This window comes from Bos indicus x Bos taurus, chromosome 2 (genome assembly GCF_003369695.1).
Source record: "Bos indicus x Bos taurus breed Angus x Brahman F1 hybrid chromosome 2, Bos_hybrid_MaternalHap_v2.0, whole genome shotgun sequence".
Lineage (NCBI taxonomy): Eukaryota > Metazoa > Chordata > Mammalia > Artiodactyla > Bovidae > Bos > Bos indicus x Bos taurus.
The window spans coordinates 121,693,245-121,710,324 of record NC_040077.1 but is presented as its reverse complement, the minus strand read 5'-3'; the positions used below and the strand labels follow the sequence as shown (position 1 = coordinate 121,710,324).

Below are 17,080 nucleotides of genomic sequence, written 5' to 3'. Positions count from 1 at the left end.
AGGGCAGCCGGAATGATTGTCTTAAATGTAAATAAGATCATGTCATTCCTGGGCTTAAACTTCTCCAGAGGCTTCCAATAACTCTTACAGGAACATCTGTAACTGTACTCATCCTGATAGCATTTCTGGCCCTCTGTAACCAAGACCCTGCCTGTGTCTTCAGCCCCTCTTCCCACCACTGTGGTCCTCATGTCACTCCCAATTGTCCTGGCCTGGTCTCCACCCCTGGAACGTACCAAGCTCATTCCCACCTCTAGATTTTGGATTAGCAGTTCCTTCTGCCTGGAATGTTCTTCCACTGGCTCTTCACTGGCTAGCTTCTCCTTGCCATCTGGGTCTCAGTTCAAATCTCACTTCTTTGGGTGGTGGGGGTGGGGACATTGACACCAGATCTAAAGTAGCACTGGGGCTTCTCTGGTGGTCCAGTGGTTAAGAATCTGCCTGCCAATGCGGGGGACATGGGTTCGATTCCCAAGTCTGGGAAGATACCACGTGCTGCGGAGAAACTAAGCCCGTGTGCCACAACTGCTGAGCCAGCCCTCCAGAACCCAGGAGCCACAACTACTGAAGCCCACGCGCCTAGAAGCTGTGCTCCGCAACAGAAGCCCCTGCAATGAGAAGCCTGTGCACCCCAACTGGAGAGTAGCGCCCACTCACTGCAACTAGAGAAAGCCTGCGTACAGCAATGAAGACCCAGCACAGCCAATAGATAAGTCTTTAAAAAAGTAACATCGCCCCCCCACACCCATTCTACTCATCTATAATACCGCAATGTCTTATTTTTTCATAACACTTGTCACGACTTGAATTGTCCTCTTTAAAGTTTACACGTATACTGTAGGATTGTCCTTTTCCTTATTCACTCTTCTATCCCTAGTGCCTTGGCTGAGTTCAGTGACTATTAATAGTTATCAGTAGTAGTAGTATTCTGTAAGGAATGCTTGCTACATGTCAAACTTTGTGCTAAGTACAATATATTGCCTCAATTTTCACCACAATCCTTTGACATACTGTTACCCTTCTATAATGAGGAGCTGAGGCTAAGAGCAGCTAAGTTACTTCCCAGCTATCAAAAGGAAATGGAGAAGGCAGATTTGAAGCCAGGTCCGCAAACTTAACTCATCGGTACTTAGTAGTTAGTTGGTCTTCTTTCCTTTGTAAATCACCACCGCCCCCTACACGCACAGTCCAAAACAATTAGTGGAGTCGAACTGCAAGATCTCCCAAAGAAGGAAGCCCTGCAGTCTGGGCTGAAGGTGAAGGGAGAGAGAATAGTGACACCTGGCCTGCAAACTGGGGCAGTGTGAGACGCACTAATTTTGTTCCACAAGCATAACAACCTGTTGCACTCCCACCACTTGTCAGGCTGTGTTCTAGGCGCTGAGGATTAAGCTATGAGAATTTCACACCCCAGCTCCTTCTGCCCAGCAAAGGGCTCATAGGAGGACGTTCTTTGGCTGTCTGTGCTATCTGGGGGCAAGGGTATCCAAATCATCTCTCAGGCAGTCGGAGACCAGCCAAAGCCAAGTCCAGGGCTTCGCCTCTGCGGACCTGCAGCAGGCCCAGGGGTGTTTATTTTGGAGAGGGCTGGGTAAAATGGAGGTCAGGAGCTTCCAAAGACTGAAAAACAATCAACTCGTTTCCAAAACCTCAGCTACCTGAGGCAGACAGAGGTGGGTGGAGAAGTTCCTGTTTTTGTTTCAGCTTTAGCCAAAGGGGGAAACTTGGATTCCAGCCCTTTTTTGGAGCACAGAGTACTTTCCTGAGTTCATAGGAGCCCCATGATTGACCCATGAGAGGTGAGGCAGAGCTTAGTAATGGAAGGACCATCCATGAAAATATCACCACCCCTAGAGACACATCATTCCCTCTAGGCATCCTGGTTCAACACCAAGCTCCAGTATTGCTTACTGAGAAGGAATACCGATACCCACTTAATTATTATGGAATTAATTCTCTTTGATTCTGACTAGATTCAGTTCCAAAATTTAAATTCCAGTTGCATGCCTTGGAGCAGAGGGTGATTTGTAGCTTTCCACAGAACCAACAGAAAAATGAGAACAGCAGACGTGGCAGTTTGGCCACACACCCCTTTCATTATGAGATCATATGGAAGCTACATTGATACGTTCTCGTCCCATAAGCTATTCAGGACAATGACAAAAAGATTTAGTCTCAGAGGGGGTTAATGGACCACATGTGAAGAGTCTAAACAGATTCTGTTAAATTCGGGTGACAATGGAAAATATTATGACAGAAAAGATTTCAGTTCCAGAAGACATCAGATTTGGGGATTTTTCTCTGCAGAATAAACAGGCAGCAGCCTTTTCTCCCTCTCACTCAAATTTGAGAGGGGTTCTCAAATTAAGGATTCCCTGTTATGCAAAGCTGACTCAACACAGCCTCATATGAAACCCTGGCTTCCCATCGTCTCCCTCCCTCCATCACACTCCACATTCCAACCACACTCCCTGTCTCTCATCACTCAGTGTGCTGCCCCCAGTCATCTCTGGACCTTGGCACACGGCGTTCCCTCTGCCTACATCGATCTCTGTCTAGACAGGGTTAGGTCTCTCAGCTCTGTGCTCCCCTGGTGCCTGGTACTGCCCCATCACCCCATGTTACTGTAGCTGTTTGTTTAACTCTGCTGTCTACCCCCCCCTACACCCCAAGACACTGTGTGGGCGTGGCCCTATCTGTCTAGGTTGCCTCTGAATCCCCAGAGCCTGATACTGCTCCCGGCACAAAATAGAAAGTGGAAATGGACTCATCAATTGCCAATCCGAATGATCTGTGTGTTGCCTTCAAAACCTGAAATAAATACGCTAAGAAATGAAGACAGGCAGGAATGTGAGCGAGCTCCCTGAAAGAAGGGGAAGGTGCACACCGCTCCTGCCTTTCCCTAAAAGCTTACCCAGCTCTTGCTGCTGCTGCTGTTGCTGCTGCTGCTGCTGCTAAGTCACTTCAGTCGTGTCCAACTCCATGCAACCCCATAGACAGCAGCCCACCAGGCTCCCCCGTCCCTGGGATCCTCCAAGCAAGAACACTGGAGTGGGTTGCCATTTCCTTCTCCAATGCATGAAAGTGAAAAGTCAAAGTGAAGTCGCTCAGTGGTGTCTGACTCGTAGCAACCCCATGGACTGCAGCCTACCAGGCTCCTCCATCCATGGGATTTTCCAGGCAAGAATACTGGAGTGGGTTGCCAGTGCCTTCACCGTACCCAGCTCCTACTTATGAGCAAAATCCATGATTTTTTTTTTTTGCTGACCACAGTAACAGAAGAGACTATAAAATTCAGCTTCCCATCTGGTTCTTCATGGTCCAAGAAAATACAGCAATTTCCAACTCCAGGGAGACAAGCACTCAAATCATGAAGGCTTAAACCTAGCCTGTTGTAGGATCCCCTGAAGAGTAGTATGATTTGACTCGAGGAGAAAAGAGAAGAAAGCATCATTTACTCTGTAAGGATCGATTCCCTGGTGGTCCTCAGAGGGGATGGGTTTGATGTTTCCTCATAGCGGTTTCCCCCCTCTGGCCTTCAAAGCCAACCTGCTCAGTTCAACAGCTGGTCCTTGCTTCTCTTTCTTTCTACTCGTGCCAACACGCTTTTTATTGTGAAGCTCATCACCAGTTAGTGCTTCACAGATTGGGTTGAAAAGAAGCTGGCCTTCTGATGGGAGCACTTTAACATCTGTCCTTGTCCACTGTCAAAAACTGGCTGCTACTTCCATGCGAAGAGGATGAGTTTGCTTTTTCATGTTTTATGTTGAAATTAGGGTTAACTGAGAATTGCTGGTGAGAGATCAAATAAGAACTGGCTCCTCCTTTATCTAAAAGTATCATGTGAGACACTTGGCAGCCTCAAGAGTTTGCCTTATTTCATTTCTCTTGTCACTGGCACACCTTTCTGCTCCCGGCAGGAAAAAAAATAGGTCAAAGGTTCTGAAAAGCTCTTGGCATTTGGGGCTCGACAGGGGAAGAGCATTTTCAAAACCGTGCTGGAAATGCCAGCTCTGGAGAGGTTTGACAGCCAGTTTGAAAGCTTCAGGCAGTTTGGATAAGCATCTGGACTTCAGGTACATTTCTCAGCCTGCTCTGTGATCCCTTTGAAGTTTATCCAACTTGAATAAACCGTCCAGAAAGCTGGAGCCAGTAAAAAGGCTTTCTCTGGAAGTCCCCCTGGATGTGCCCTATCGCTTTCTCACAAGGTAGGCATCCCATCAGGATCAAGAGATCTGAAAAGCAGAAAAGGAAGAAGTCTGAGATAGAATGTTTCTATAATATTCATCTTTCTTTTTTTCTTCTTCTTCTGAGCCTTTTTACAAATGGAGAAGGAGGCAGCAGATGGATCACCAGAGTCCCAGTGGACTTGGAGGCCCATGAACTCAGATCTTATTGTGGCGTCCCGTGATCCCTTTGCACTGATGTAACCTCTTTCTGAAGGCCTAGGGCTAAAGATGTACAGAAAAATCACTCCACGTGCTAGATTAACAAAGAATAACAGAAGGATGCCGTGTGGAGTCCAAGAGGGCGGGTGAGAGGGTCCTCCATCGGTACAGGAAGGAATTTTCATGTCATTTCCCGGAGAAGCACTCCCTGCTTCCCTGGGCCCAGGGCTGCCACCTTATCTTTCCTCCTGTTCGCACAGACTTTTCTAATCATGGAATTACTGGAGCGGCAAGAAGAGAGTGTGCTTGCTTGGAAGAGCTGTCAGGCAGATAGATGAATGTACCTTAGCACCAAGTGGCAATTCTCAAGGTGCATCCTGGATGGAGCTTTGGGTCACACCCCAGAGGGTGGGTGGGGGTACCAGACACCCATCTCTTTTAAGGAAGAAAATAGGGAGTGGCCTCTATGAGCTGGAAAGAGGTCTTCAAACTGCTTTTGGTTCATTCATGAGAAGGGGTTGAGCAATGCCCTCTCTCTGACTTGGAGAAGTGTGCCATGAAGGATAGAACATGTGGTTCAGAGGACCAAAGGATGACTCAGAAGTATCGGAGAGGAGAGCTGAGCTGGGGACCCTCTCTACAGCAGCATTCCACAGCTTTACTGGTTGACCACAGGCAATGAAGGAGATGCCCCCTTTTGATCCTGGGACCGAATGGTAAGAAGAAGATGACAGAGATGCAGCTGCAGCCCCAGAGAAACCCCAGCGGCACTGAGATTGCAGATAGTTTTATTTCTTTATTGATAAAAAAATATTAATAGCAATTAAAAAAAATCTCAAACATTCACAACCCATCCAGAGTCCTATAAAGTTGGAGCCATTTGTTCCCAATGGAGCCCTTCATCCGATGGAAATGGCGATTTCAGCCGAAAGGTCCCTTCATGTTTTTCATGGGCGGGTACTGTTGCTCCATCGGCATGGCCCCAAAGCAGTCAGAGGGGTTACAGTGGCCGGTCTTGCCCGGCGGGCCTATGGGGCCTGGGGGACCGGGGATGCCAGGAATGCCTTGCTGGCCCATTGGCCCAGTTGCACCCATCTTGCCGTACCCTGGAGGACCCTGGGGACCTAAGGCAGGAAGGAGTCAGAGAAGGGGGATCAGGAAACCCAGGTCATAAGAAAAGAAGAAATAACAGTCATGGTAAATAATAGCAATACCTTACATCTGATGACTATTTCTCCAGCTACACCATATTTTCATGAAGACTTGATCTGATCCTGACATTGACTGAACAGTGACAATAATACCACTGGCTAATTTTATTCAGTTTCCACCTGCCAAGCAGAAGCCAAGTGCTTTCTCTGCATTATTCATTGAATCGTCACAACGACTCCATGAGAAAGAAACTATTATCTCATTTTGGAGATGAGGACACAGGCTCAGAGAGGTCACACACCTGCCATGTGGTGAAGCTACATCTCAGAACCAGGCTCTCAAACTTCAGTCATTTCTCTCTTAGGCTTGTCCAGGTAATATAGCCAGTAAGATGATGAGCGGGACCTAAGCTTGCATTCCCTGGCCCCACCACATCCGACTCTCTTCCACTCTGTCACGCTCGGCCACGTTAGGACTTGAGAACAGGCATGGGATGTCCCACCTAACCCTCAACACTCCTGCCCCACCAACACACACACACGTACACACCCATGCCCTAGTAGAGTCTCTTATACTCAGTGTCATTACTATAAATGCTGGTTGATAGGCCTATGGTTATTTGGGACGCTACACAACTATGCTATGGCAAGAACATCAAGAAAGGAGCTCTCAGCCGTTCCAGATTCGCAGTCTCCGAGACTGACTTTTCCTACCTGGGGGGCCAGGAAGACCAATTTCTCCTGCGATGCCAACACCGATGTCTCCCTTTTCACCTTTGGTACCAGGCAACCCTGAAACAAAAGAAATAAGATAAGACGTCCCATCCTGGAGTAGAAAAATGATCTACCTGGTCAGATTATTTGAAACACACATATACACGCAAACACTTGATTCACAACAGACCTTGTGCAATGCTTCTGTGTGCCCCCAAGAACCAGGCATGTACCCAGAGGGCAGACCTACCTCTCATCCCGGGCAAGCCCTGCCGTCCTTCTCTGCCAATCTGACCGGGGAGTCCCGGTGATCCCGGGGAGCCTGGCCGGCCTGGGGGACCATCCTTCCCTGGGGGCCCTGGTCGCCCTGGAGCTGCTGCCATCTCCATGGGAAACTGCATCCTGGAGGTGTAGTAAGCCATCCTCTCTGTAAGAAAGGACAGGGACAGGTCACAGGGCACCCTGGGCACTCAGAACGACAGGCTGCCAGCGTAGAGTCCAAGACAGCCATTCTTCAGAGGGACGTCAGAGCAAGGAACACACAGGTGGATCTCTTAAATGGTCGCCTGTGCCCTCTCCCCCACATCGCTCCCCACAGTGATCTTCCTGAAGCCCAGATCTGATTCCAGCATCTCTTTTCTCCAGCAGCCTTCATTAGTCCACACCGGCTTCAGAATAAAGTCCAGACTCCTTGCTTGGCATTCAAGGTCTGCTTCCCAAGCAAGATGCCTAGCCCCCTTCTGGAAGGGTCCATGTTTTCCCTAGTCCCTAGCTTATTGATGTTGGATGAACAAATCAACAGGAGAAAAAGCTGAAAATGAAACCACGCCAGCCATCTTAAGGCTGCTGTGCGCCCCTCTATTTAGACTCTCTGCAGACTCATTTGATATCAATTTTCTTGTCTGTCTCCTCTGCTTCAGTGGGGGCTTGGGGTGGGGGGCAGAAGGGAATCATTTTGTCTCTGAACAGAGCAGGTGAGAGGAAAGGCTGAAGTCTAATTGAACAGATGCCTGTAAGTAGGGGAGCGAGGTAAGTAGGGGGGTGGATACTTTAAGGGAAAGGAGGCTGGGGTGGGGTGGAGAAGCAGCTGGGAAGGGCAAACAGCACCCACTGCCAGCCAGTTCAGCTGCCAATTACCATCAAACATTTTAATGATCTCTTGTCTGATGAACCTCTTGATTTCATCATAATTCACCATGTCTCCCTGAGGAAAGAGAAGAAACCTGCCTCAATCACACTTTCAAGTCTGGGGCTCATCTCTCCTGGGAATAGATTTCATGGGAATAAAGGATGGGGGGGGGCGGCGGCTGGGGAACAAAGGTCCCAGAAGCCTCCCACAGACACTGAAGCCAATGTCCTGACCCCCTAAAGTGGAAGAAAACATTTTGTGCATCTTCCTAGGGAAAGGGTCTCCCCCTCCCCACTCTCCCACACAGTTAAGAACCATCCATATGGGGGTCACGCTCTTCTGTAGAGCATCAATAGGAGCTTCTAAAATGGTGTGCGCTCTACCTCGCACACCTGCTCTGTGGGACCAGTGCCCCTGGTGGCCAGCCTCCTCCTTACCATGGAGCCGGGCACCCCGGGCAATCCGGGGCTCCCCGCAGGCCCCGGAGATCCAGGGTGGCCTCTCTCTCCTGCAGGACCCGGTGGCCCCGCAGGTCCCATGGAGCCACTCTTGCCGGGCCCGCCAGGCATGCCAGCTCTTCCCTTCTCTCCTGCCTGGCCCTTCTGTCCTGAAGGCCCCGGGTCACCCTAGAGGACAGGAAGTCTCACAGTCCAACATTGCCAAGAGCCGTCAAGTTTATCTCACAGTGTCTCAAGGGTCTGCCCCGGCTTCAGTGCCACACGCAGCCCCCAGCATCTCCCTCTGGATCACAGCATCTTGACAGGCTGCCCCGTGTCTCTGCCCCCAAAGCAGTCCTTTTAAAGAATGGTTTTCATGTTCTTACTCCCTGCTGAGAAATTTCCATGTCTCCCAGTTGCCCTCAGCATAAAGGTTTAATTCCTCGGCCGGGCATTCCAGGCCATCATGATGGGATCCCGACTATGTCTTCTCCAGCCTCGTTTTCCTGCCCGGGTGCTTCCAGCCACGCCTTGCTGGTTATAGTTCTGACTCAGCCATGTGTCTTCGTCCTCCCTGCCTGGAATGCCTTCCCTCTCCCCAGTATCCTCCTCCCACTCGGCTGTAAGGTCCCTGTTCTCTGTGCAACCTCCCCGACGCCCCAGGCTGAGTGGATCGCTCCCTCCCTCTGATTCCGTAGCACTGCATCTAAAACCCAACAGGCTCCAGTGTAAGTGTGACTGGACTAAGTGGGCACCGGGCCCAAGGCTAGGACAGAGGGCCTGGCAGGTGAGTAAAGCCAAGCGGATGCTCGCAGAATGAATGCATGAATCAATCAGGAGTGAATGAACACGAGGGTTCCATTCTTCCCACCATAGCTAAGAACCTTGGGACAGCCCCACGTGAGAAGTGTTCAGAGACAAGGTTGCTCCAAGTCCCGCCCACTTCTCTTCCCTGCCCACTGGCCTTGCTGTGTCTCCTCTCCATGGCTAAAGTCAGAGCTTCGGGCTGGGCTTCATCAACTCATGAGCTGCTCCTCTCAAACCCAGCCAGAGCCCAACTCACCTTTGGACCCGGGGGTCCATAGAGTCCCTGTTTTCCAGGGGGTCCCTAGAAGAAAGCAGAAGTCAGGGGTGAAGTCTGGGCAGCATGTCCAAACCATCCAGGCGAAACAGGGGTCATGAAAGGACCTTCCAAAGCGTTAGGCCCCCAAACCTTGTCCTACTGAGTTCTGTGCGAGAAAGGACGAGAACCTCCCTGCCAACAGCGTGGACAGCGGGAAGGGAGAATTATGTTTCCAGGACGTGGCCTCATATGATTGTGCTAGGTGGGTCCCTTGTCACAGACAGAGAGAGGTGAGAAGTCAGAATGAAAGGGAAGGCCTGACAAGAGCTGGCCCCCAGGAGATGTTTATTTGGACTTTATTATTATCATTGGTTTTTTTGGACCAGATATATGGTTTAAAAAAAAGGAGAGTGAAAAACAAGGCTCACTCTCATCCTTCTTCCTAGTCCCCAGCTTCTCTCCTGTAATAACAAGGGCACCAGTTGCCTGTATATCCGTCCAGAGATGGTCTGTACATACAGGGAGCATTTACCAAGTGAATGAAGAGGGGTCAGGGCAAAGCCAGGAGCTAAAAGCAGCATCCCCGAGAGAAAATGAGAAGCCCAGCACAACGGTACCTCTTTGCCAGCTGCGCCATCCATGCCGGGTTCACCCTGGGGAGCAGAGAGCGATGGAGCTTGTGATGAGCCCCAACCCAGCGTGGCATTTCATGCCTCACATCGCCCACTAGGCGTGGCCAGCCCCCATTCCACCTGGGAGCCACAATCCTCCCCACCTCCCCCCGACACTCTAGGCACAGGCTGTGGACACTCAGACCCCATGCCATGCTCCAGCCTGGCCCCAGCCACCCCCCGACTGAGCTCTGGGAGGGAACAGCAGATTGCATTTTCCCTGCTCTTTGCTTGAGATCTTGGCATCTCGCACGTTTCCTGGCTCTGAGTGTATGTTCAGTGTTTGCTGAATGAAGGTTGTGAACCTGTGAACCTCTGACCTTGATGAAGTCCCAGAGTTTGGCCAAGGGAGCCTCAGTGTCCACTCCTTCCCCAAGACAGGAGAGGCTGCCCCCTGGGACCTGCTCACTTCTAGTGAAACACTGGGGAAGAGGAATCTATGCTTGCAAGGCAGATTCATCAGGGGACTCTGGAGGTTCTTAGCCTGTAGGTAGGAGGGACGGAAGACTGATGGGACCTGCCTGCCCAGGGCCCATGGCAGGAATCAGAGGAGTGGGCGGCAAGACTCGAGCCTCTTGGCAGATTGGTTGGAGTCATCCCCTCCGTTTCAGGGCACCAGCCCCATGGGCATTGCTCTTGTCCCCACAGAAGGAAGTCTGCTTGGGTGGAAAGCACCCCAGCCTGAGGGCTAGGAGACCTGGGTCCCTGCCTCAGTCGCCTGGGAGATTTTTCATCCCTGAGCCTGGCAGTCAGTTCCACCTGATGTGGTCCACCTGTTTGGAACCTCTGAAAGAGGGAGTATGGCAGAGTGGCTCCGGACCCAAGTTCTGGAGTCAGGCAGCCTCTTAATACTTAATAGCTGTGTGACTCTGGGCAATCTACTCAACCTTGCTGAGCCTTGGTTCCTTTGTCTGTAAAACAGGGACAATCAGACCTATTAAATAGGGTTGCAGTACAGACTGAATGACAACATGTCAGGCATGTAGGTCACCATTGAGGCCAGTGTCAGGGACCAGTGTATCGCAGCTCTGGGTATACATGCTAACTGGCACTAAGGAGTGGTTTCAGAGTTGCTGGGAGAGCTCCAGCAATAACACTGCGTTTGGGTGTCTGACGTTTACAGGTTTTCTATGCGACCAACCAGCTCCCCTGGGGAGGGGACAGGGGTGGAACAGGGAGCAGTTTCCCCATCCGACACCTCGAGGAGGGATGTGCACGTGAGTGCTAGGTCAGAGGCAGCCGTCTGCTGCGTGGCTGGCCCAGTGCTGGCTTGTACAGCTTGTCCTTTATTCCAAATAGGATGCGATCCTCAGGCACAAACTCCAAGCTGCCATCGTGGTGCTGAACACCCCTCCTTCCCCAGAGACCTCCGAAGTGCAGGACTGTGTGCAACTGACAAGGTTCACTGGCCCTTTCCCCCGGGGCTGAGCCCTAAGAGGTGGGGTCTTACCGGGGGACCAGGGTGTCCAGGGGGGCCAGGTTGGCCTGGAAGACCTAAAAGGCCCCTTTCTCCAGTGGCTCCACGGTCTCCTTTTGGGCCCTAGAGAAAAAGATGGAGATGGCGGGAGGGAAGAGTGAACCCCACAGAGCCAGAGGCAGACACTGAGCACAAGGGACCCTGTCCCCAATTCCAAGGCCCCAGCAGGGGAGGTGGCGCTGCCTGAACTTGGGGAAGGACCCCGGGGTAGCCTCCGGGCTTCTCCAAAGGTCTTCACCCCAAGCCAGTTAGGGAGATTGACTGGAGGCAGGAGAGGCTTACAAGAGGGAAGGAGTGGGGACAGGGACACGCAGGGACAAACACCGGGGAGGGAGGGACGCGAGGAGGAGCACGGCACTCACCACTGCAGAGATCCCAGCTGGGCCTGGCTGGCCTGGAGGCCCCGGTGGCCCCTAAAGGGAGACGAAGTCAGTGGGTTGGAAAGAGGCTCCAGTAACGAGGCCCCAGGAGGTGGCAAGGGACCAACCGCAGGAACAAGCCCTGAACTTGGTTACGGCAGCTCCATTCTCTTCCCTGGGTCTTTCTTCCATCTACTCTTGCATTTGATCTGTGCCTAGGGATCCCTGGGCACACAGGATGCTCACACCTGCTGCTTGCCGAGTGGTGCAACTGGGGCCTGCACAGAGGGAATGATCTGGGAGCCAGAGCCAAGCGCAAGGGAGTGAAGCACATGGCACCTGGGCCTGGATGTCTTCTGAGGACCCCTAACAGCCCCCACCCTGCCGCCTTCCTTCTGTTCTGTGGGGAGAGCAGAAACCAGGAGCTTGTCTCTGTGCAGAGGCAGGTGAGGGAGAGGGGCTCAGCTCCAACCCCAACATCCTCGCAGATAAGCCCCTAGCTCCCTGGTCTCCTGCCGCTCACCCATCACTGGGGGGTGACGAACCTCAACTGCACAGGATGGCTCCCACCTGCCCCATCTCTCCACATCCCGCCCTGGAGGCCCAGCTCACACGTCACCTCCCTGGTCAGAACGACACTTCCTCTGAACCAACGGGGACACGTGGGTCTCTCTCGGAGCACCTTCCTCTGTACTCACAGATGGAAAGTTCTGGAGGCACAGGCTCTGTTCTCATCTGAAGCCTCCCAGGGCAGGAGTGGCCAGCCCTCAGCAGAGGGCTGAGCTGGATGGGCGGAGGTGGGAAGAGGAGCCCTGCACACCCCAGCCCCCTAGTGAGTCTCCACAATTCAGAGTGTGTGACTCTTTCTTTCATCTCTGATGTGGAACCGGGGCAGACAGGGCTAGACCTGGGGTCCCCAGTGCAAGGTATCTGGATCCCTTGAGAGCCATAAAAACAGTAATGAGGCCCCAAGAGTTCTTGTTGTGGGGTCCTGATCTATTTTTAACATTTCCAAAAGCCTTCTGGAAAGCGGACGGCTAGTGTATTCCCTTCTCTCTGGAACCCCACCAGCTCAGAGCCGTCACACTGATCAAAGGCACCCATTGGCAGACATCTGCGTTACAGACGCATCAAGGAGAAGGGAAAGCCATTATTTCATAAACCTCCTCTCCAAGTCACCCTTTGTCAGTAAACACACCACCCACTCACCTGGCTGCCCGAGCCAAACAGGAGTCATCCTCGATCCCTCTCCTGCCGCCTCCTGCCCCTTTGCCATCTGGGTCATTAGCAAGTCCTCTACCTCCAAACACTTGCGGGATGGGTCCACTGCCCCCCGCTCCAGCGCCACCCCCCGTCCACTGACATCTCTGCTTCCACTTGCACGTCCTCCCCCTCCTGCCCTGAGGTCTTCCACCATCTGCACCACAACCTCTCCCAGCTCAGCCTTCCCATCCCCACTCACGCCCTTCTCAAACTCCACTCCCCCGTGCCCTGCCTGTCTCAGGCTCTCTGCAGCAGCTACACCCCTGCCTGGACACTCCTCCCCCAGTCGGCTCAATAGCTGGCTGCTGCATGTTATTTGGGCCCCTGCTCAAAGACCACTTCTCCAGGGAAGTCGCCTCCCAGCCCTCCCCAGGACATCACATCACCACCTGGTCCCTCCAAACCCATCAACATGCTGTACCCGTGTGGAAGTTCTGGGATCGGGGGACCATTCTACCTTACTCACTGCCATAGCCCAGGGCTTGGAACACTGCCTGGCATGGAGCAGGTGCTCAATAATTATTTGTTGAATAACCGAATGATGTTTGTTTGATAAGCAAACTCGAATGTGCCCAGAAAATATGAAAATGGCACAGAGCCGGGGAACTGCTGGATGGGGTGAGCCCAGAGCCCCTTCTGGTTCTATATGGCTGGTGCTGCTCCTGCAGTCAGTTCTTTCAAGTCATCATCAGCTTGCCCACCACCACCACCACCCAGCCCAATGCAATCCAAACTCTTAGAGAGACAGAAACTAAAACAGGTCAACTCACAACATGGCCAGGGGGGCCGGGTCTTCCCTGGGGTCCCATGGCACCAGGCTCACCCTGCAGGAGCCAGAAAGAGGAAGAAATGACACAGATACAGACTCAGACACACAGGCTGTTAGGCAGGAGAGGATGGAGCAGAGCAGATGGGACACACCAATGGCCAGAGGAACCACGCTGAGCCCTGGCCTCTAGGTCTAAGCCCTACGGGACCAGCCCTACCCGTGAGTATGGTTGGAGGGGGAAGCAGAGACCAGGCCTTTGTAGGTTAGCAGCCCATAGGGGCAGGAGCCAGTTATAAGCCTTAAGAGGGGAAGGTCAAGATGTGCAGAGTTGGGGAAAACCTCCCCCAGAAGGCCAAGCAGAGGAGGCGGCCACCTTGCCAGGGAGGAGGGAGGAAGGGGCAGCATTCAGGACTCAGCAGAACCCAGGGCTGTCTAAAGGCAGCATGCGTAGACCCTGGGCCCTTACCTCTGCTCCGGGCCGGCCACTGCTGCCCTGGGGGCCTGGCTTTCCACAGTCGCCCTGGAGGAGAGAGGGGCATCTGGGGCTCACCAGTTTGCCACTTGGCTCTGCCACCCCCAACTGATCCCACATCAGAGGGGTCCTGCCACATGCTGGTGGCCCCCTGATGCCCTAAGGCTGGCAGATGGCAAAGCCCTGACCCGGTCTGCCAGGCACCAGTGGCCTCAGAAGGCCTGGATGCTGGAATGGCATCTCAGTCAAGGGTCAGGTGGCCTGTCCACTCCAGCTAGGCTGACCCATCTGCTCGGGGTCGAGCCTTGAGAAGAGCCGAGAAAACCTGATGGGCGGAAGTCACCAGGTCCTTACCTTCTGTCCTGGGAGGCCAGGATGGCCGGGTTTTCCCTTGAAGCCCTGGAAGACAAAGCAGGAGCTGCCACGTCCCTCGGCTCAAGCAGAGGCCACTTCTCACTCTTCCCTCCCCGGGTCAAACAAGTTAAACCCACCCAAAGTCATTAGCTCAGTCCCCAGGGGACATGGATGCGAGCTGCCCCGCCCACAAAGGCACCTACCCAGGTTTGGAACCTCTCAGTTCCCAGCCCCTCCCCGCAGCTCAGCTTACCGGGGGTCCCATGAGTCCGGGAGGGCCAGCAGGACCAGGGTCCCCCTAGGGAAAGAGACCAGGGGCACAGAGACAGGAGCTTTGTCCAGCTTGTGCCCACTCATTCACCACTGTCTCCGCCTTTCTTCAGCCCCTCCCCCAGCTCTCCCAGGATGGAGGGTCCGACTTGGCTGTGCACCCTGAGTGAATCCTGGCCCCTCTCTGAACCTGTTTTCCTTCTTTTGGGTACAGAAGGCAGTTGACCTTGATGTTCTGCCCTTTGCCATGGCCCCCTCCTTTTCAGATACCCCAGTAAAACCAGGCTCAAGGAGCCAGGGCTGCCCTGGTCCCTCCGTGTGTGCAGCCTGTTCTTTCTGATGCCCAGCCTAGTTTCTTAGTTGATTGAGCTTCTGGGTATAAATTTACTGCCTTCACGGCCTGCCAGGACATCCAACCTGGTTAAGGCCAACCGGAAGAATGGAGAAACGAGGGGGCTCTGGGGCCTTCAGAAAAGTGGGGTGCAGTGAGATGCAGACTGAGGGAAGGTGGGGGCACCTCCTGAAAGCGGTGTGGGGGATGAGATTCAACTCCCTTCATCAGGGTTCCCTTGGCTTTGGCTCTTGGGGAAGGAAGGAGAAGGAAAGGGGTGCCCTCCTGGGCCCACGTCTCACCCTCAAGCCGGGTTTGCCATCCTTCCCATCCAGACCATCCAGACCGGCGGGGCCCTGGAAACGAGGAAAAGGCACTTCTGCATGTTGCGCTGGAGCCCTTGGAGGCGGGAGCCTGACCAGCCCTGCCACCCTCTCCATCCCATCCACCCCTCATCCCACTCCCGCCCCTAAACACACACACACACACACACACATACACATCCACACCCCATCTGTCAGGCTATGACACACTCACCTGAATCCCGGGAGATCCTGGTGGTCCAGGGGGACCAGGCAGACCTGATGGGCCTCGAATCCCTTCACTGCCCTGGAAACGAGCCCCCCAACAAAGTCAGCAGGACCTTGTCCCTCTCCCTCCCCTGGACACACCAGCAGGAGAAGGGACCCTGGGCCACAGGGGCTGGTGGCTACTGGAAGTCAGGACAGCTGGCTTCAAATCCCAGTTCAGTTCTGGTCTAACTGGCTGTATCCCACATATCACTTGCCCAAGAAGATCTGTCTTCATCTACAGAGCATCCCCTTTCTGCACTGCTCCACGAGAAAGGGACAGAGCCTGCTCAGTCCAGCACCTTCCCCAGGGCTGACCGACTGGCCTGCCAGGTGCTCGGTAATGCAGGCTGGGCCTCTGGTCCCCCAGATGGAACAAGGGTGGCTCCTGTCCCCGAGGAGCTCACAGTCCAGTGAGGATCACAGACCCATGACAACGAAGGGCAGTGCAACAGTCCCTGTGCTCTATGAGTCAGGGGCCCTGGGCGTTCCGAGGGGAACTGGGTGTCCAGAAGAGGGCGCAGCTCACTCTGCTGGGGAGGGACAGGGTTGGGGGGTGGTCGGCGGTCAGGGAAAGTGTCACAGAGGAGTCCGCAGGCACTGGGCTCTGAAGGGTGGCTGGGATTTGGGCAGTTGGAGAAGGGGGAAAGGGTGTGCCACTGGGGACTTCAGAGAAGGATAAAGATTTGGAGGGGGTGACATGCCTGGTCTAGCCTGTATGATGGCAGGGGTGGGGAGGAGGCTGGAAGAGTTAGATTGGGGGAGGACACTGAACGCTATACTAGACTTTATCAAATGGACTGCTGCTGCTGCTGCTGCTAAGTCGCTTCAGTCGTGTCCGACTCTGTGCGACCCCATAGATGGCAGCCCACCAGGCTCCCCTCGTCCCTGGGATTCCCCAGGCAAGAACACTGGTGTGGGTTGCCATTTCCTTCTCCAATGCTTGAGAGTGAAAAGTGAAAATGAAGTCGCTCAGTCGTGTCTGACTCTTAGCAACCCCATGGACTGCAGCCTACCAGGCTCCTCCATCCATGGGATTTGCCAGGCAAGAGTACTGGAGTAGGGTGCCATTGCCTTCTCCGTCAAATGGACTAGTGGCTTTCAAACTACTTCTCAGAGCCTGGGGGCTCCTGGAGGACTCTGGAGGGGCTGGGGGCACAAAGTGGAGACCCAGGGGTGGGTCTACCCCTTGCTTAGCCAGAGAAGCTCCACTTGCATATTTGTTTGTTTATTAAGATTTTTTTTAATATGGACCATTTTTAAAGTCTTTGTTGAATTTGTTACCATATTGCTTCTGCTCTATTTTTTTGTTTTTTTGTTTTTTTTTGGGCCCAAGGCATGTGGGATCTTAGCTCTGCCACCAGGAATCGAACCCACACCTCTTGCATCAGAAGGCGAAGTCTTAACCATTGGACTGCCAGGCAAGTCTGCTTTATAGATTGAGCATTCACATGAGATTCTGTGTAAAAGCCTTGTGATGGTGGTTTAGTCGCTAAGTCGTGTCCAACTCTTGTGACCCCCATGGACTGTAGCCTGCCAGGCTCCTCTGTCCATGAGATTCTCCAGGCAAAAATACTGGAGAAGGCTGCCGTTTCCTTCTCCGGGGGATCTTTCCCACCCAGGAATTGAATGCGGGCCTCCTGCATTGAAGGCAGATTCTTTA

At 53.3% G+C, this 17,080-nt stretch overlaps 1 protein-coding gene across 7 annotated transcripts in view; it reads right to left on the bottom strand.

Moving 5' to 3' along the window:
* Positions 1-5,159: 5,159 nt before the first annotated feature.
* The window catches only part of COL16A1 (collagen type XVI alpha 1 chain), a 56,247-nt gene continuing 44,326 nt past the window's right edge, over positions 5,160-17,080 (bottom strand). For 6 of the 7 annotated variants that reach the window (XM_027517630.1, XM_027517645.1, XM_027517671.1 and 3 more), the window contains 15 exons: positions 15,386-15,457; positions 15,151-15,204; positions 14,501-14,545; positions 14,248-14,292; positions 13,888-13,941; positions 13,423-13,476; positions 11,393-11,443; positions 11,004-11,093; positions 9,500-9,535; positions 8,883-8,927; positions 7,820-8,008; positions 7,391-7,457; positions 6,504-6,680; positions 6,254-6,331; positions 5,170-5,512 (listed from right to left, as the gene is read on the bottom strand). In XM_027517630.1, the coding sequence (XP_027373431.1) occupies positions 5,310-5,512; positions 6,254-6,331; positions 6,504-6,680; positions 7,391-7,457; positions 7,820-8,008; positions 8,883-8,927; positions 9,500-9,535; positions 11,004-11,093; positions 11,393-11,443; positions 13,423-13,476; positions 13,888-13,941; positions 14,248-14,292; positions 14,501-14,545; positions 15,151-15,204; positions 15,386-15,457 (1,260 nt within the window). In that variant the 3' untranslated portion in view covers positions 5,170-5,309. Of the gene's footprint in view, positions 5,513-6,253; positions 6,332-6,503; positions 6,681-7,390; positions 7,458-7,819; positions 8,009-8,882; positions 8,928-9,499; positions 9,536-11,003; positions 11,094-11,392; positions 11,444-13,422; positions 13,477-13,887; positions 13,942-14,247; positions 14,293-14,500; positions 14,546-15,150; positions 15,205-15,385; positions 15,458-17,080 lie in introns of all 7 variants that reach the window. The other variant, XM_027517620.1, reaches the window with a different exon arrangement.